Source organism: Acipenser ruthenus, chromosome 26 (genome assembly GCF_902713425.1).
Source record: "Acipenser ruthenus chromosome 26, fAciRut3.2 maternal haplotype, whole genome shotgun sequence".
NCBI classification, from domain to species: Eukaryota; Metazoa; Chordata; class Actinopteri; order Acipenseriformes; family Acipenseridae; genus Acipenser; species Acipenser ruthenus.
The window spans coordinates 4,452,568-4,473,812 of NC_081214.1; the positions used below are offsets into that span (position 1 = coordinate 4,452,568).

General features: G+C 38.9%; 1 protein-coding gene across 15 annotated transcripts in view; it reads right to left on the reverse strand.

The window, feature by feature from the left end:
* Nucleotides 1–21,245, reverse strand: part of LOC117430738 (autism susceptibility gene 2 protein-like) — a 285,529-nt gene that overhangs the window by 52,750 nt on the left and 211,534 nt on the right. Inside the window, exon 1 of one of the 15 annotated variants that reach the window (XM_059000568.1) lies at nucleotides 10,210–10,749. The exons of the other annotated variants lie outside the window; for them this stretch is intronic. Within the exon in view, the coding sequence (XP_058856551.1) occupies nucleotides 10,210–10,212 (3 nt within the window). The 5' untranslated portion in view covers nucleotides 10,213–10,749. Of the gene's footprint in view, nucleotides 1–10,209; nucleotides 10,750–21,245 lie in introns of those variants that run through there. 15 annotated transcript variants of the gene reach the window in all.

Consider the following 21,245-nt stretch of genomic DNA (forward strand, 5'->3'; position numbering starts at 1 on the left):
ACGAGGAAAAAAAAAAAAAAGCTGCACATCATTAGGAATTGAATAAACGATATTGAATTGCAGAGCAGAAATGATTTGATTAGCGATTTCGAGCTCTGAAAGGACCTGGAAGGGAACCAAATGACTATAGAGAAGGTGTGATGGAGTTCTTAATTGCTGTGACTGTACCCAGAGACTTGATGATTTGTGACATATAATACGGTACTGTGCATTAACGCTAATAACCGTTAATTAACTGTAGCAAGGATATACTCAAAATGCACACACAGTCTGCCATAATCTCCAGACTAAAAGCAGCCTTACTTTGTTGGTAGAAGTAGGGACACTATAGTGTTTCCTCTTCCTCTCTAGACCTGCATACAAGTGAGATTTAGAAACGGCCCCTATTCCACTCTGTTTGTGTTTACTTGTCTAGTATGATTGCTTGGTGGCAGTGTTGATGACATTTTCAATTGCAACAGAAATGTTTTTTTTTCAAAACAGATGTTAAGGTTTAAATCAATATGGATTTCTGCAGAAGCATTTCGATGACAAGTGCAGGAGTATAAACAGCTAGAGTAACTTGTGCCTTCTGATAAGGTTGTCTTTTCAAAAAGATGAGCTATTAGTCTGTTTTAAGACAGTGTCGCAACGGTGAACAGTGTACAATGACCAAGGCTATTACCAGAATGCATGAAAAGGGTCTATATTGTTAAGTAACTATACCATTTTTAATTCCTTTACTCTTAAGGTACAATCATGAATTGTATATACTGTATTTTATTAAGCGTCATCATTATTGCAGAGAACATGATCTCTTCCCTTTGTTTGTTATGCAAATCTTATTCAAATTTACCTGGCTACCCGAGCCTGTGCAAAAATGTGCTTGTGGGATTGTATTAAATGACTGGAATTGGGATTCTGCTTATGATAACCTTCTTAGAAGCTCTTCTCTTAACCATGAAGTGGCAGAAGGTCCTATTTTATTCTTGCTCGTTTCTATAAGGTTCTGTATTCTCTGTGCTTGTAAAAGACCTCGGCTGAGAGGTCTCCACAGAGCTGCTCTGACCATCAGTCCTTATCTCTTCAGTTGTGTCATTTCTTTGGCACAGCCTTGGGGTTATGGAATGCCCTTCCAGATACCCTTGTATCATTGTCAAGCTTCTCCGTGTTTAAAACTGCTGTTCAGTGTAATCTGCATTTGAGGTGAACTTGTTTTAGTTGTAATTAAATTTAAGTTTTTATTGATATTACTTGGCTGTATAACAATTGTTGTATTGTTTATTATTGAGTATGGTTTACTTAGGTCTCTCTTTGTATTAGTGCTGCACTATTGAGATGTACCTGCGCTGGCCCTGTCGGCACCAAGTGAATAAACTAAACTAAATTATTCCAGAGAACATGATCTCTTCCCTTCGTTTGTTATGCAAACGTTATTCTAATTTACATGGCTACTCACACCTGATTTGGTTTGTGCTGCAACTATCCAGACTAAACAGGAAATAGTCAAACAAAAAATAGGGGTCTGGGGAGTTGGGAGCTTCATTTTCATGACCTGAAGTGCTGTTAAATCTTTTGTTTGTTTATTTGAGGAGGCATTAAATAAAACAACCACCCGTATCACTGACCCAAATCAGGTGTTAATGTCTCCGAAATCCGTCTGCATGACAATGATTCGGATCAGATAAAACAAGGTGAGAATCAATGAACAAATAATTGGGTCAAGGAGGACAATACGTAGTTCCTTAATCTGGGAGTCAGAAATGCAACCTATGCTACCTGAGAATGGTGTAAGAGAATTCCACACACGTTTTGAAGCATAGTGTCACTAGGACACTTTACTGGGGTGGGGGCGGGGGGGTCAGGGTAAGTGAAGGCAGTGTTTTGGCTAAGGGACTGTGTCATCAGGATGAATTATATTTTTCATACACATCACCTATGTAAATATGTGATATATGTAAAAACTGACTAGCTGACACATGAGAGGCCGGCTTGCTTTTGATGACAATGGATTATTAAATTGCGATTAAAGTTACTATCTCAGGTTGTCTAGGTGACATCACACCTTTGTCAACTGGTTTTAGTATGTTGTTGAATCCACATCCCTATTAGCTGAAATGATGCACGAATAATTTTTGCAATAGATGCAATATTTCTTTAAAGAGAGGTTTCAGTTCTGTGGCAATGTAATGCAGCTCTATGGTTATGCAGGTTTACAGGCATCTTCATGATGCATGAGTGTTTGTTTTCAATGCATCAGTTCACATTGCTTAATGAATATCTAGTGTGGTGTAACCCCTGAATATTGATGACATGTTGAAGTCAGCTTTTAGTTTTATGACCTGTCTCTGCACTTACAGTGATATGTACCACACAGCAGAGAGACCTCAGATGTGTTATGTAGATGGAGCCTGCAGCAGTATCTGCCTGCTCTGGATTATTTATGATGCCTATAACAACACAATGGACTGAGTTTTAAACTACTGTAATGCAGTGTGATTTTTTGTTTGTTTGCAAGGTGCTAAAAGGCACTGCAGAGTGCCCCCCCCCCCCCCCCCATACATATTCATAATTTTTTCCTTTTACTAACAGCTCGTACATTTCACACAAAAGGCATATAAACATTAAAGCATTCACCATTCTTGGCTGTCAAAGACTGGCAGTAAAATACCAATAAGTGCCATTCACTGATATATGGTTTTGTCAGTACTTAAAGCATTTATGAATCTTTTCAAAAGGTGAGCTATTAGTCTGTTTCAAGACAGTAGCAATGGCATGCTGCTTGTTATGACTAGGGCGATTACCAATTCATCTTCCTGCAAGACGCAGGGCGCCTTTTAAGAATCTTTGACATCAAAATGCAGAACACATAATAAAAGGCCTGTGTTGTTAACATTTTGCTATTTTGTATCACAGCAAAGACACTGAACACAAAAAGGCAAGTATCTAGCAACTACGTCCCTGCGCACACTGCGATACAACAAAATGGTGTTCGATCCCCTATAACAAAATGGACTGAGTAAAATGGACTTTCAGAGGGCATGTGGTCTACAAACTGAATGGATCTAAAAAGAAAGTGGTCTTTACGGTGAACCGGTCTTAACATACACTGGGTCAAGAAATTGAGGCAGTATATTTTAGATTATCTTCATCTTCCAAAAGGCAATAGAATTCTACAGTGGAATATGATACTCATATTCACTTAATGCAGAGTCACCCTTGTCGACCCAGGCGCCTGTCATACATGAACCCAATGTTCTCATTGTCCAATAAAACCAGCAGACCTTGTTATCTTCAGTTCGACAGCGTTTTATTTTTCTCTCCAGGTGATACCTAGGTGAATGAGTGACGCTCTCTGTATCACACAACAGACCTGTGATGGGGCAGTGTTTGATGTGACAGTTCATTTCAGAACCTGTTAAGGAACAGTTCATTAACACAGAGTTCATTCTGTATTCAAGATGGGTGTTGTGGGCCTATTCTATTGATCTAAACTGTGGTGGATCTAAATTACACCATACTATTTAATGAAAAGAGATACCGAACTCTTATAAAATGTAACGGTAATGAATCAACTCCTTGGTCTTAATTTCGCATCTGTGGTATAAGGAGTCTGGTTACTGTGCAATAAAACAATAAGTCAGCATTGAAACGCTTAAAAACCCAAGTTTTTCTTGGATACTGTCAAGGTAATTGGGGGCTTTCGGATCAAACATTGGATGTTTGGCGCTACTAAGATAAAAAGTGAATTAAATAATTATGCAGATATAATACACATGGTAAATGTGACAATTGGCTTATTAAACCACAGCTGAATACCCTACTCCATGAAGCTGTGTCTTTCTTCCTTACTCCTCAGTCCCCTGCAGTCTCATCGCAGATGGAAGTGACTCTATTGTGCACAATTTCGACTAGGGAAACTGGCACCAATTAATTTCTATTGATTCCAGTTCACAAGACCAATGAACTGACACCAATGGAGCAGTGGCTAATTGTACCTACAGGCTTACCAATGGAAAGCATTCGAAAGACATTGTTAGTCTGATGGGTATTCCACTGAGGATAACAATGTATTTCTCATCCTGTGTCAATATTATATATTGTAGGCTTTACATATGTTTCACTAAAAACGAGTACAGGGATGTGAACCAGTTTGTTTTAGGATGTCTTTTAAAACTAAAAACGCAACATAATATAATACAGTGAAAAAATCCATCTGCATTTGTCAGTATACTGCAGTGAGAATAATCTGCGGTGTATAAAATAGTCCATTATCCTGTGGTTTATTATAGCAGCGCTGCATAAACACAGCAGCATGAAAAGACCCCTGTCTTCCCAAGCTGTTTCAGTTCAGTCAAATCAGGTAGCCGCATAATTTTTCGCCGTCCTGGGGTTTTAAAATCCTCTGCCCTCCGACCTCCCAGCAGGGGAGGGTGCTGACCTCAGATTTGTCCCTGTTCATCATGGGCTGCTAACCTTTTAGGAAAATGGAAACCGTTCACACCTGCTGCCCAGCGTGGCATCAAACAGGCCTCAGCAGGGGAGAGAGTTCTAAATCTCCTTTTTACAGCAGCCTCTGTCTGAAAAGGTAATACACAATAGGAAGTAATCTTAACAGGCTGATTACCCAGCGGCTTGACTTGAAACAAGCCTTGGTTATATTCAGACTGTTCCAAGTCACTGTCTCAAGAGACACTTTATATAATTTGTGTTCTGCATAATTAAAATCAGGTTGGAAAAAAGGCATGTCTCCCACAAAATACAGTAGTATAAGGACTTGCTTAAACTAACTGCTAATAATGTTTAACTTTCTTGCGTGTTATATGACAATAAACTGTGCTGTTTTTAAATGTATACCGCAGCCCTGCAGTACTGGCTGAAACAGAGCTGTCCTGAACGGGAATGCAGCATGGGAACTCATTGCTTTTTTTGTGATCAAATAGAAACTGCCCGTAGTGCTTGAAGGGAGATTTTAAATGTAATCATTACCAGCTCTGTGGTACTTTCGAGAAAACAACTAAAGAAACGTTACAAGAAACTGATTCTTGGTTTGAATCAGACTGGGCTGTACTGTTAACATAGTCATAAGAAAGTCTGTGTAAAGATAAAAGGGGGGTAAGAAACTGGTACTGATGAATTGAAAACAGCAGGGTTTACTTTTTTTGGAATAAAATAAATGCATCATTTATTTGTATGACTCTTTCAGCCCCACAAAAGTCTCCCCCCCCCCCCCCCCCCCCCTTACATCACCAAAACTTTAATTTGCTATACATTGTTTTCAGCACTGTCACATATCAAGGGATCATTTAATACAATATCCCCACCAAAGGGAAAGTGGAAACTTTGAAACTTAATACAACTGCATTAGCAATATGAATGAATAACATGGGTATAAGCCTGCCAATGCAACTTTTAGTTTTAAACGTGCAAGGATTGGTATTGAAACTAGGGCTGCATCTATAACCTCTTGAAAACCTCCTTTTGCCCTATGATCTACCTTATTTCTTTGCACAGGGCATTAATTCTACTAGCCACAAGTCAGGGTAGGTTTTCATGCAAGATGTTCCAAGTTCATTTTTGATAACCACTATACCATGTTTAGAACAGCTGCACCCAGCATATATCTTTACTTGCTGTATGACTATACTCTCAATAACATATTCATAGCTGTAGACAGTGCCAGTAGTGGAAACGGTTCATAAACATGTTATGACAAAACAACTCCAAACCTGATGGACCTGACCGGACCGCAGGTTTTACTCATATTTGAAGCAAACGCCTTAGTACACCACTTTGCAGAGAAGCCTCCCTCTCCCGTCACTCTGTTCTACCAGTTATCTTTTGGGAATTGGCTATTATGATGCCATCGTTAGCTGGTACCTTTATGTCTGTCCAGTGCAATACAGATTAGTCCCATAGCAATGGCATTATCTCTGGCAGTATCGACAAGGGACTGAACTCGGCTCTTCCTCATTCACTGACATTTAATCACCCCCCCCCCCCCCCCCAACCATGTGCAGAATGGCAGTTCATCATTTAAAATTGGCAACGACAAGGGTCGTGAATAGGCTGCCTGCCATGTTGGGAACTGCCTATTCTGAGAGTCTGAGCTATAATCTGAATTTACCACACTGAGCCTATGGGGCGCTTTATTTTCTTCATTAGAGCCGGTTAAAAAAAAAAAAAAAAATATCAATTTTCTTTTAAAGTCCCAGGAACAGATGGAGCAAAATTAATTGCGCCATTAAGTCCCGATAGACAATACCGGAGTGGTTTTCTTTCAACGGTGCATGTGTGTTACAAAGTGCTCTTCGTAAAAAGGCAATTACTGCAACATTTGCCATAAAATAAAGGTTGCTTTAATGGGCAATAAACACAGGCTTCACATTTTTTTTGAAATGGGTCTCTGAAGGGGAGCTGTTATTTGCTGTTCAAAAGCATAGCAGGCTGCATCGGTGTTTTGCTGCAACTGGAGCCCAGTTGGTAAAATTACTTTGTTACCAGTTCTTTTTCAAGTCTGAATCCCTCCGTGAGTTTTTAACATTCAGAAAAGCCACCCAGTGTCCAGCTTTCCCATTTTATTTGAACCTAAACAAGGCTTGATATTCTATGCAGTTCTTTAGAACCAAAATATTGACTGAGCTTCGTGCACTGGGCAGCAAATTGGGCCTTCTGTTGGTAAGGGTCTGGGTTGGTATTAATAATTACTGATCACATACACACACTGCCTGTGGGACTGGTCAAAACAGCAACAGCAACAAAAAAAACCATGCAATTTTAACGAGTAATAAACTAGCGTGCCTCTAAGATTTACATTCCTTTAAATCTCTTAACGAATGCCAGTCTATCTTAAGGAAAAGTATTGTTAGGCTAAGCACGACACTTATCCAATTGTTTACCTCATAATATCAAATCCCAAACTTTGTAATGTCACATTATTGATCTAGTATTCGCTTTAATCAGATTCTGCTGTGTTGACATTACGTGTAATTTCTTTTAAAGCCACATCGCCTCTCCTTCGTCCCTATTCTTTTAATGTATTGTATTACTGTACTCTGTGAGATGCCATTTTATGTAAGCATTCCATATAAGCTGGAGGAGTATTAGTCACCATCATTTTCAGAATATTTTGGGCACTTTGTCAATTTTCTTATTTATATTTATTTCTGCATTCTATAAAGGCCTGTGAATTACATAGTATGTTAACAGTATACTTGGATTACTTAGCATTCTTTATATACTCTGGCATTTTTCTATGGTAGTATACTGTACACAAAGAACGCAGACACAATGTCATTGAACAACAGAAAAGCTCACATTTGGACTTACTGACACAGTTCTAGTATGGAACATATTTATAAAAAATGCATACATTCTTAGAGCTGAATTAAATTTAAACCATCATTTTATTAAAATGAAGGAAACCTTAGTCTGGTAAACCAATATATTTTTCTTAATAACTATGATAACACATGAGACATATCTAAACCAACCCCCTGACAGCCTTGTTATTCCTGACACACACACACACACACACACACACACACACACACACACACACACACACACACACACACATCAATGCAAATGGATCTGTTATATCCAAACAAACAAGCAAATGCAACTGAATATTCCAGTGCATTTTACCTTGTATACGATCTGTGCAAACACATTAGGAAACATCAGCAATATCCCTGAACACCACAACAGGCCCGCCCTGAAAGCCTTCTCCTTAATCTATGGAGTGGCACTTTGATTTAAACAATATCTCACAAAAAGTCAGCCTTGTATGAAGAAATCAATTAGTACCACTAAAGGCTTTAACAACTAGATACAGCTTCACATCACCAGCAATTTCCCATCAAATATTTGTATCCATTTGCCTCTGGCTAGTAATTAATTTACTTGCATCTGGTGACTAATTACTTATAATTCATTACACAAGAGAGCAAACCAGAAGAGATAACAGCAGTTTCTCTACAGTTTATAGGCATCTGCAAGACAGCTCCAAAAGGGAAAACTTCAAATATATTGAGTTTTTACACAGGAGGATGGAGAAAAAAAAGACCCTAGCTAGAACAGCAGAGAGGTTTTAATCCTGTGTTTAAACATAGCATCTTGAATTGCTGGAACATTAAAAGGCATTTGTAACATATGAAAAACGCTTTACATTTTTTTTTAAATGGCCGTGTCACATCGTGTTTTCCATAGGCAAGGAGGAGTGTCGCTGGAATGATTCAGGAATCAGTTATGTAAACCGACGAGTTTCCTAAACAGGGCTTAACGCCAGTGTAGAACTGAAGCAGTCGATGCATTTACAGCATCAGCCCATGAGCAGGTTTAAGACACAAAGGAGATTAGTCGTGGAGAAGCACTCCCGCTGTTTACAGAAGGTTTAACTCCCCAAGCCATTGAGCAGGGCTCCTCAGCTTCGATTCAGTTTTCTGCTTGTGGAGGAGTGAGCTCAGCTGGGCAGCCAGAGAACCCCATGGGGGCCCCCCATTAAAAGAAGATCAAGTCCCTCGTGTCAATCCCGCAACATCAAACATGCTGTAATTTGTTTGGTGGGCCCTAATCAAAGTTTTTAGCTCTAGGGTCTTGCATGGCTCATGTTGTTAGTTATTATTTATTATGTTTTTTTTTTTGCTGGCTGAACATTTATCATTCATATTAAAAAGTGCTTTTTCTTACATTCTTTGTCAGCTATAGTCACAACCGGATATACAACCAAGGACAGTCCAGAAGCAAGTTCAGAGGCTACCCCAGCAGCAAGCGCTTTCGTTGGGCAGGTTTCTTCCTCTTTACAGAAGTTCAGTTCTGTAAAGAAAATCCCCCCTCCCCTGCGCCCCCCTCTTCTTCTTTCCCTCCCGTCGCTTGCCGCTCGTCTTAATGAGCAGCTCGAAATGACAGCTTTAATCACTGCCTGTGGCCACCGAAAGAGGCCGTTAATGATAGAAAAGAACAGAGGGCCATTTGCATCAATCAGCTCTAAATCACTTTTTATGATAATGCAGCAGAGCGGAGACGAGTCTCTGATGCCTCCTGCATGATGATGTACTGTGGCACCATCTCCTTACTCAGACATCTCTTAAAGCTGCAGGCACACTTTTCTCCTGGACTCTACAGAACTCTTAGTAAAAGAACAAGAGGCTCTCCAGCACTCTGACAATACCAGATCAAGTAACCCTAAAGCTCCTGTATCTAAACACAGAGTCATGTCAGGAATAGGAATGCTAGACTGAACTACATTCTTTATCCTCACTCTGCAGTGATTTATGAGCAGTGATGGCCAGCCTTTAAAATTACTTTCCAAACCAATTTCTGCATTGACCAACAAAATCCAGAAGTACAGGAAACACTGGTTCACATTATGTTTCAAATTAAAAAATACTTGTATTATAATACAGTAAGCCTTTATGTACACAGATTTAACCACAAAAAAAATGTAAAACATACACCAAAAATTTTCCCCCACATACCTGGTTTACTCAGCTGAAAACATAACATTATTAACATGTGTAGGTTAAAATGTACAAAGTACACAGGAAACATTATATGGGACTTACACACCAGTATTTAATGGGGATAAGCACTAACTGCTTTTAAAGGAGTATTTTACCACACTGTACGTATTAGATAAGATATAGTAATTGCATTAAATACACAACCAGTAACAATCTATATTTGTCATTTGATGTCAGTCTTGCAGGGCTTCTATGTAGGTATATTATTTTTCCTGCTTTTGCAAAAATATAAATAAAACACTTAAGTTGCTTATTAATCTAATTACAGTCTGGTTTTCTGTGCCAGTTTAACGTATGTTATATTTGAGAACAAAGTTTAAGTAGCAGGTTTAAAGAACCTACAGTAATTGCAGAGAAGCTGGAAGTCAAATAAAACAACACTATATACCGATGTTCATATGAACAACTGATAAGATTTGTGTCTACTAAACCAAAATAATATATATATATATAAAAAATCCTAGCATAGATTTTTATGTTGATATAATACTGAAATACAAACTAAAATAAAACACTTAAAATGTAGTTATATAAACAACAAAAACAGTCTGCTTGAACATAACTATGTATTGAGCTGTTACAAATATATATACAAACTCTCACAAGGTTTGATATAAATGTATCCCAGGTAATTTGTATTAAATTCAGAAAAAGATTATATATTATTTTTTTATCTCATATATCAATAGAAGAAAAATAGACTCACCATACAAAAATGTATAGCTCTGACTCCAAATGTAATCCCAGTTCCTTTAACTAAAATATGTTACAAATTTAAAATCCAAGGTTTGCAAAATATCAAAGGCTGCCAAAAGTTTAATTGCTTTGAAGGGTCAAAAGTCACAGGCTAGAAAGGTTTTCAAATACCCAGAGCTTCAGTCAGGCACACAAAACATCCCAATCTGGACAACAGAAGTCTATGACAAGTGCTGATCCCAACCGATGGACGGACAACCGTGACAATGCCCCTTCGGGCGAGTCTCTCTCTCTGTCTGTCTCTCTCTCTCTCACAGATGGTTCCCTGTGAGTGGAGCGGTGCTGTGTGTTTCCAAGTAATCCCCAGCCACACAGACGGAAAAGCTTGTTACTGCACTTGCTGTTCACCACAAAAAGTCAAACTGGAGCCAGGGAAAGGTCACCCAGCATTAGACTCTGCTTTTACTCTGCAGATACGCCTAATTCCCATGATAATCTACTGTGAAACTCAACCTGTTCTTCCTAGCCATCGGCTCTGCACTCAAACCCCTAAATCCGACTGGAGCTAATTTGCAATGCCACACACATTCACACCCACACATACACACACAGGCTCAGGCAGGCTTGCTATAGACTAGACCAGAACAATCAAGCAAAGAGGCAATGATTTCAATTGAAGAGAAAGGAATCGAAAACAGGTCACCCATACAATTGAACTCCTTTAGAATTGTAGACACTTTGAAGCTATGCAATGTTAATGGTCCATTCTGAATATCTGGACTCTTTAGCTCATTGTATTTGACTAGCCGCATGATAAATGCTTCTCAAAGTGCAGCTAAATTGCTGAATTGTTTTCTTGTGCCAACGTTCCCATCAAGCAGAAAAAAAACCTCTGCCTTGATAAAAATAACATACAGGTACTGTACGGCAACTGTAAAACTTCAGGGGGGCTCTCTAGGATACCTGTATGTTGCTGATTTCAAGACATCCAATGGAACTTGACACTGAGCATGGTACCCTGGAGCACCCCAAGCAAATCCACCATTGATCAAATTATTTATTCTTGGCCCAGGTGTTGTTGATCAAAATACAGTTCTTCACACTGAATTAAAATACACTATTACATTAATTAGAGATATGAATAAGCTGATATCTCTGTATTTCTGTAGCTCGCTGATAGTGAAGATAATAGCCTTAATACTGGTTATGCTGGTAAACCTGGGTATCTTTACCTAACTTTATCTTCTGCTCTTTGCAGTGCTTTTTTCTAGTTGCTTGTGTTGGATGAGTTGTATTACGTTTTAGTTTTAGCTGCGAGAATTTACCTGTGTAGAAAGTTATTTGTGTTTACCGGTTATGTGTTGAAATAAATAGACTTCCAAGATCAAGCTAGCATTACCAATCCCTATGTGGCTGGTTGAGATCTTCAGGACATTAATCACAGTAGAGGAATTGCTTTAAGCGTTGTGCACCAACAAACTTGGCTAAACTTAAAGCACAATAGGGGTTATTTTAATTATATAAACAGTTGGAGCCCCACCCCATTAATTGCATATCCACAAAGTTTTAGAAGATCATTTTACATTCTAGGGTCAATTATCTACACACACAAACACATCTTTCGTCCGATTGGGCTGCAATAACAAACAGAGTGCAGTTTCCTTCTTGGAGAAGGTGTTAGCATTTAACAGCCAGATGTAGTCATAAGAATGTAGTCATCCAATGGCAGTCATTTTAACTCATTAAGATCACCTATCCATCTGCTAACCAACAGTGGGATAAGTTCATATTGAAAACAGTGAGGAGGAGGGTGTGTGTGTGTGTGTTACCTTGCAGGAGATGTTCCCCCTTGTTCTATCATTTTTTATTCTATGCCTATGGGGATGTACAGTTAAATCGATTAGGTACACCACTTTCCGGGAGTGGGATAGTAACAAAGCCAGTGTAAAAGGTAGGCTTGACCATCACTACGGTGCAAAAGTGAAACCAAAGCTCTGACTGATTTACAGTGGCCCTTGGGTTGATGAGTTGTGTGTGCCTCTTGACAAGTTTCTATCAGTCCCACCCAGATGAAGCTGGGTGGAATCAGGGACCTACTGAAGTTGAAGGTTCTCAGCTGGGCTATCCTGACTATGAAATTCAGATGTGCTGGGACTGTAAGTTTATAAGGGAGGATTTCACCACTGGAAGTCGTGCTCCAATTCAGCCCCTCAGGCCGCTACAGTTTGGTGGATCACCTGGAACCACAGAGGACTGATTTATGTTGCACTGCATGATTGTTTCCAACGATTTCATGTCAAGGTGGGCAGTAAATTGATGCTGTGGCCATTCTACCACAGCCGAGTCATTACTTTCTCTGCTGTAAAAGTGTAGTCATCATAACACTGGACACATACTTGCCCCAGACATTTAACTGCAAGGCGGATAACATCTTTTGGGCAGTTTTTTTTTTTTTCTCACAGCAATTCAAAGTATAATTGTAATCCACTAGGAACGCAAAGGAAATTACATACAGATATCTAAGAAAAAAAAAGCCCCACATCATTTTTTGCAACCTTTTTTCCCCCATGTAAAAGCAAACACATAAGCCTCTTGTTCTCTAAATGCCCATGTGCAGGCTAGAGAGAAGTGAACATGCTGACAGGTTGTCTTTCAGCATCCTGAAACAATACTCAGAAAATTGAGCACCTGCCTTGGCAATTGCTGTTCCTCCTTAACATGAACAACATCCACTGCCTGGCCACTTCATTAGGACCTCTCCTGCCGAACGGATTTGGCAGCGCCCTGATTTTGATATGAAAATAATAAAATCATGTGCTGTAGCATGTGATCCACGCAGACCTACAAAACTGCTGTAGATGTGGATCAAGTGCTACCAACAATGCTGATGGCTACTTACAAAGTGCACCCAATCTAATCTTCCAACATCCGTGGATCACAATCTAATTGAGTACAGCTGTGGGCAGAAGTTTTGCATGAATTTTAGGATGGAGACAATTAGAATAATATATATATATAATTTAGATCTTTTATTTATATCATGTAATCAAAGAAACAACAAAATGATACTCGTTAAGTGTACGGAAAACAACAATTCAATATGTTAACGTAACATTATTCAGCAGGTTTCATTCGACTTTATGAAGCAAAATTAGTTCATTCTATTGGGCCATGCAAAACTTTTGGCCATAGCTGTATGTTTGGGATGGACTTAATCAATGCTTTTGTCCTAATAAAGTGGTGTATATTATCAGACCACTCCTAGGCAAACTACAAAAAACAGGACTAATTCCATGACAAATTAGGAGTCATTCACCTAAGGGCAGTGATGGAGGGCTGGAACCTGGGCAGTGGATCAATGTTGTTGTTTTGTATTCATTACTGGCTACCGCAGTCACACTTACAGCCTTTAATATTACTGAATCAGGGAGCTGCAGGACAATGAAAGAAAGTGGGAGTGCTGACTGGGTGAGAAGTAGCCGCACCTCACTGTTCACAATCCAACTTTACTCTAGGAACACTGTATCACCCATCTTAAAAATGAATCACTTTAAAATGTTTCGGTACAAAACGATTAATATTAGCTCAAAGAGACAGGAAACAAGTGAGTAGGTGATGGATTGCAAACTCTAATAAGCCCCACATGACAGTGTCAGGAATCTATTATCCTTGCAAGTTGAGAATGCATGTCTGGAATAACTATTAAGGCATGATTATAGCTCTGAATCTTATCATGTGTTAGCAATATCTGGATTTCATTGTCTCGTTTTATCTACAGTGTTAATTAAAAAAAAAAAAAAAAAAAAGACAAGCCACAGATAAATAATAAAACTGTGGCCAAGACTCAAATGGGCATTTAAAAAATGTCACATACATCTATTTAATTAAAAATGGCATTATGACATGGCCTTTACTTTCTCACCTTAAAGTAATCTGAAATCACCTTGGGAAGAAAAAAAAAAATACATAAATGATATAGTGTAATTACTACAATGGCCTTGACTAGGTTTGCTAGTTTTGTAAGAGTATTTCTTCCTCAGTGCGGAGGTGGTAGTTAGCTCTCCGGAGGCAAAAGACCCTCCCACTAAAACTGGCTTGGGAAATATTCTGTTGTTTCCATGGCTTTTCTTCTTGGTTTTAGGCAAACAAGTCAAAACCAGCTTTTCAGTGGAAACGTGCAGAATGCTGATGTCACGCTAAAAATCAGTTTTCTAACCTGGCATAATTAAACTCTTGAACTGATATCGTTAAAAGCACACTTTGGAAAGTCAGGGTTCAGGAGTTTTTTATAGCAGGTGTATTTAAAAAAAACAAAAAAAAACAAATGTGTAATTAGTTCAAATGCGATTATGTATAAACTGATTTCCGAAAACATACTGTTGAGTTCACGTGACTGTACTAAACTATGTCCAGAAAGCTCAGAAGAAGAAAAAAAAAACTCAGATTAATTTATGACCCTTGAGAGCAGAATTCAACTATATTTCTATCTACTTTTTCTGTTTAAAAAAAACCAAAACACTTTTTTCATTGTAGCATGTGACAGCTCATTTAGTGACAAACCCTACCCTAACTCTTTAAGAGCCCACCAAGCACAAATTTGCAAGCGGCTATCAATTACGATGCTTATTAGATATAAGACCCAACATAATGTCAGAAGGCAAATACAGAATTATGTTTCACTTCTAGTGCTTAACTAGCAGCATTAGGTTAGTTTGTTAAAAAAAAAGTCTAGACACATTTTTCTTAAGCACCAGGGAATCATTCCTGACTCCAGTTTAACAACAAAATAATTCAGACTTTATACTGAATATGTGTTTTTACTGTTGCAAGTCTGATAAAAGCCCTAGGGTTCTCATTCAGAAGAATGGCTTGCTGTATACAGTGCATATGATTTACTTTTGCAAACAGTGTGCTGAATTCATAAATAGTTCTACTGTGTAAACCTGTCTGCAAGGCGTAAAAAAAAAGTCTATTAAAAATTTAATCTGTCTGTGTTCTATATTAAAAGAAAATCTCCATGTGATCAACATAAAACATTATGTCCTCCACCCCAAGGCCTATGCAACTAGTCTTACAATCAGTTTCAATTGTGACTATGATAGAAATGAATTTTCCCATTCCAATGGGTACCATTCTTACCATCAGTGTTAAAGCCTAAATATATCACTCACAAGTTATGTGGTAATTATACTGTATATAATGCATTATGCAGAACTAACCTACCACTGGCATTTCTTATAGTGGCACTGGGTGATTTTTTTTTTACATGCTGAAGTAAATCCTTGGGAACTCCAGCAACCCTGGTAAACAATCATGCAGTCTCCTACAAGTCACATGATTAAAACAACCAGGGAAACCGTGCAAGCAAAGCGTTTCTCATATGAAGCTAGGATCATTGAGAATTTGATACAAGAGTACTGAATAGTGCTGTGCTCAGGGTAAGATTTACATAGTAACCCAGCAACATCAGTGTTCCCAGGCTGAGCCCTTGCAGGGTTTAAGTTGCATATATTTTACTTTCACACTGAACCAGCTTCACATTATGCAGACTGGTGAATGCAATCTGTAAGCCCTGAGCTCTGTCATGGAAAGGTCCTTTAAAAGACTGTATAATGCAGATACCTAACAAGTGCCAAAAAGGGGTTATCAGCGAGTCTTTTAAATTCTATGTTTAGACGGGAGATACACAATCTTGGCGAGTACATTACAGGGAGTTATTTGTGAAGCTGCAATGATACGCTTCTAATGGGTGCGAGGATGTCCTGCATGAGAAATGAGACTGACAGGCCTGTGGTTAACTGTCAGCTTCATCACAAACTTAATAGCTTTGCCAGGCGTCCCCTAAGCAAGCGGAGGAAGGCATGATATTTCGGTATGACAGCATCCAAAAAGAATGCATGTGAAAGCCATTACGGGATTGAAAGTGTCAGGTGCCAGAAGAAGAGCACTGATCAGACAGACAAGCATCATGCTGATGCTTTAAGGTTATTTGAGGCCTGTCATTTCCATTAGCGGGCTAACCACAAGTGGAATTCTTTAGTTAGTTTGTTTTGCTTAGCGAAGGAGTGCAAGTGTGGAGGAGGAGGAGGGGGGGGGGGGCGGGGAGGGATTTGCAGGTCCTGGCTGGGCCTTTCCAGATCCACTCCTCATTAACAAGTCATGATGGCTGGCAAATGGAGAGAGTGAAGCACTGCGGCTCTCCTATCCCGTGTGCCTGCTCATTAGCGGCTGGCAGTGAAGAGTTGAGATGAGTGGACATTGGCACAGCCCAGCGTTTCCTTTTCTGAGAATAAAAAAAAACCTCAGTAGATTTAATTAAAACTGGCGAACAGATGGGGAAGGTGGAAAACAAAGCCCGACTGGAGACGACGGCTCATCTGTCTCAGCCTCCGTGTGTTTTTAATGAAGTCTTGGCAATTTGCTTTTCCCAATCTGATGCATCCGCTCTGGCTGTGTGGCTAAGAAAAAATCAGCCTTACCTTGTTGACTTTCTCAAAGAAGAAACCACAGTTTTCATAAGACAATTACCAGTTCTCATTAACTGGCTTGGGCATGCTTGTTAGGGTGGAGAGAAGCTAATCCTTTATTAAAAGGTAATCCCTGTATAACATAAGGGAGAGTAATTTGTTTAAAATAGCATTTTGTGGTACAGAGGATAGAAAATAGATCATAAACTTAGAGCCACGCTTTCTATTCTATTAACCTGTATATGCCTGTAAAACCATAATGTTAAACTTTTTCATTATTTAAAGAAATGTGCACATATAGTTTTTAACAGTGGTGGACTCTGGAAGATCACATTTAGTATATTCATATATCTCATTCACGCCAACACGCCTATATGGTCGGGACAGTCCCGATTTCCTAGCAAACGTCCCGCGTCTTGGTATTTACGGAAGAAAGTCCCGATATTTACCCATAGAAAAAAGATAATTTATTCTGTACAGCAGAGTTAGTGAAAACCACACGCTGTGCTCTGTGTGTGGCTGACACATCTGCTGATCACTAACTTATACAAAGGTAAGAACGCTTCATTATGTCTATTTTTACTGTCATGATGGTCATGTCATGTTGAGTTGGGGGGGGGGGGGGGGGGATACGTCTATTATATGATAATGAGTTTTTTTTTGCATATGACTCCTCCCATGTGTATGATGCTTATGACCCCCTTCCACCCCCAATCTAATAAAGAGTATCAAATCTCCTATGCTGTATTCGGGGGGGGGGGGGGTGGGGGGGGGGGTACGGGGACTAAATTATATTTCTGCTGGGTCACAAGGCTAATTATCCTTGTAGTGTATAGTAATTAGCATGGTACAGTTTAGCATATACGATGTTTAGTATGTTCTGTTATTTTGTATTCAATTGTGTTTCAAGGACCTAGATGGGATCCTTTTATTAAGTAGCTCTGCGCAATGTCTGTAATATTTAAAAGATTTAAAAAGACAAAACAGTAAACTATAATCTTTACATTTGAAGACAAAACGCAGACTTCAAACGAGTTTCCTCAGAAACAAAGTAAAAGGGCTTTTTGCTTAGCTCAGTTCCCTACTACATTAATCTCATTATCCTTTGAACCTTTTAACTGGCAACGCCAAATGCAATTTGTATTCTGCAGCAAGGCAAATGCTCTAAACTGATTATCCCAATATGAACCGTGGCAATCCTTGATATTGTTGGGTCTGAAAGGCCATCGAACCCTTGAATAGTGTTCCCATATGCCTTCATGACACAATGTTGAGTCTGCTTTGCAAGGGATAAATTAAGCGTGTGAAAGTCTTAGCAAAGCCCTCATTTTCCAGTTAATCAAATCTCCCCTAATCAAATTAGCGCACATAATTCCTCTGGATGCGTGGCACAAAAAGTGCATTATCCCCTTCTTTGGAGCTGAAAGGGAAAAATCAGCATGATGCCTTTCTCCTCTGCTTGAGTGGTCCTGAATAGGGTTGCTCTTCCGAGAGGCCTAACTGAGAAAGGCAGAGTCGAGGTAAACTTTGGCAGCATTTAAGTTCCCAGCTCATTAAAAGCGCTGCCTCTGTGGTCACCCCCCTGGGACCACTGAAGCATTCGGTAATGAGATACTTGTTTAATTTTCTTTCAAAACCTGGACATCTGTGACAAACCTCCCCTTACCAACCCCACACAAAGCAGATCTATCAATAGGCCTTAGGCCTCTATCTGGTTTGATGGAGTGTTTTCCATTGAATAAACCAGATAATACATTTTGAAGAGAAGAGAACAATTGCCATTAACTCCGATCTCTCCGAAGAGTCAAAGCCCATCATGAAAATTCAATAGCGGTCGAGCTAAATGGATAAATGTTCACAGTCAACCTTTTTTAATTGATTTCCCTTCATGAAATGATCTACTCTCTAGTGCGAGCCTTCCCAAAGCCCCTCTTTAACCTTTCCTTTCATTCCAAATACATTTAGAAGCGCTGAACAAAAAGGAATAGCTAAAATATTAATCTCCCTCGGGAGCAAAGGGCTGCTACCGACCAGATTTTAGATCAATTCCCAACAGCGTTAGCAACCTCCTGAAGAATGAAACACACTTTAAGCTTTACCCAGAGTCTTGCAGATTCTGACCTTTATTGGAAAGCAGCCACCGCATCCAGAATCTGGCAGGCACCAGAAATCGTCTCCTACATAATAGAAATTCAATGCAGATATTGTTATGTCTCTTTTACTCAGTCACTTTTACTTACGGGATAATGTGGTTCAAGACTTTCATTATGAAAGCTGTCTCTACAATATTTTCACTTTAATGCCGTCTAATGTCTAGGAATATGTTATGAATAGCAATATATATATATATATATTTTTTCCCCCTTTCCCTCATCTTGTTGCCTTCCCACCTGTGAAAATGCTTGAGTGAAACATTCTTTGGAAGAAAGTAGTGAAAGATGGTCGACCGATTTGCTCAATGTAAACATGCGATAATTGTGCTCCCCAAGTCATGGGTCAAACGCCACCGGTCGTCTATCAGCTGCTGTGTAGTGCTTAGCCTATACAGGCCTTTGAGGAAAGCCAAGTGCAATATATTCAAAGGTCATAATTGAACAGTATGTTGTTATAGGCATGCCACTATACAGCACCATATGACTTGCTTATTGTAGGTTACTGCAATAAGTTTAATTTGAAACCACAATACCCTATATAGTTATATAGCCATAGCTATAATATCATTACAATAGACCAATACCAGTTCAGATTGTATAACATTTACAGCTGGTAAAACATATTGCTATACATATTGTTAGCAGGACAGAAGTTACTTCAAGGTTCATGGGCCCCATTTGTCTTTGAAATCTTTACAGAATACAACTACATCCTGCTGTTCTTAAACGATCTCCCATGGGGCTTTCTCCTCTTTCTTTTCCTAATGTAAACCACTTGTTGGAAATACTAACGGTATGAGACACATAGCATGCAAACACCAACCTACAGATGTTTCGACCATTATTTATTCAAATGAAAAGCTAGCTACTCTATGTTGTCTCTTTCAGATCTCACTTAGAATTAAACACAGTATTTAACAGACACAAAAAAAGCAACATTGTCACAAAGTAATTTGAGATATTCTGAAGATATTTCTTTATTGAAGTGGCTTTAATTCTTATACCCATTCCAAGTTGCATCACAACTGGACGAGCAATTCTCAAGATATTGCTAAAAGTGTTACAGATACATATCATTATGCATGCGCTGCTGTCATGCCCATAGGGATAGATCACATTGTTGCAGATTTACTTTTATTAACATTTCGGCGGGTATGTAATATTATGCAAATCATGCAACTGACTTTTTTCATATGGACGTGCCATTAATCTGCCTTTCAGTCTGCCTGATAACAACTAAAGCATGTCCTGTTCACTACATTTATTTGAACCCAACTCAATTGTTTCTTATTTAAACTGGGGCTCAACAATTTCTCCTAATGCATACATATTTTATTTAGTTGCTGACCTCATAGTTTATTTTGTGACCACTGTTTAAAAAAAAAAAAAAAAAAAAAACCTAAAAAAAAAAACCTAAATCAACTCCCTTCACACTGTGCATTCTGTAATCTATCCTGTGGACATATATCTGACCTCCATTTGTAACCCAACTAAATAGACATTTATTGTAACCTCTATTTTCCACCCACCACCTTTCTAGGGAAGAACGGAAGCTATCCCTGTATCTGAGATGATCAATTTAGAAAATAATCATGATGCATTTAAGTTGATTTGGCCTTGTATCTCAACAGCTGACCCCGGCTAATATATTAAGTAGATATCTTGCCAGCAAAGCAGTGGACTGTAAACCAGAGTGTCAAGCTCTGGTAAATGATCTGTAACACAAATAAAAGAATGGGTTTTAGCAGCCAGTATGTGTAGCCCACTATCTCTATCTGACAGCTGTCAACCCTCCCTGTGGAGTCCAAGGCTCAGTCCTCCTTTTAAACAAGGCGTGGATGATCAGGTTACTGGGACACTGTGTCAAAACAGACAGCATTTATCTGGGTATTCAATGATGAATATTTAAAACTTGGAACTCTCTCCACATTCCTAGAGGTTCCACAGTGTTCTGAAATGTAAATACAATGCAGCACTTGAGGCTAATGGAATGCTTTAATTAATTATCAACGGTTGCAAAGTGTTCCGGTTCCTACCGTAGGTTTAAAATCATGTTAGCCAGTAGTAGTGTTGGTATTGGTCTCTTAATACCTCTTAGATATTCTCAGGCTGATAGCCATAGCTTCATAGCACGACAACTATATTCCAATGGAATCCCCTTAAATACAGCAATCCTAAGTAGAAAACGAGACCAGATGAAATTGCGAGTTAGAAATGTAATTAACATGCCATTAACTGTGAATACCACACCACATTATTTCCTCATTAAAATCACTTTTTGCATTCAAATATGTTTTCAATTAAAAGCTTACTGAACGTGTGAACTTGGGATTGTTGGTAATGTGTGAATTCTTGTGTGAAAGCCACAAACCATCCCTTTATTGTTCGTCTGTATCCACCCCTGGGTTAAATACTGTGAACACAAC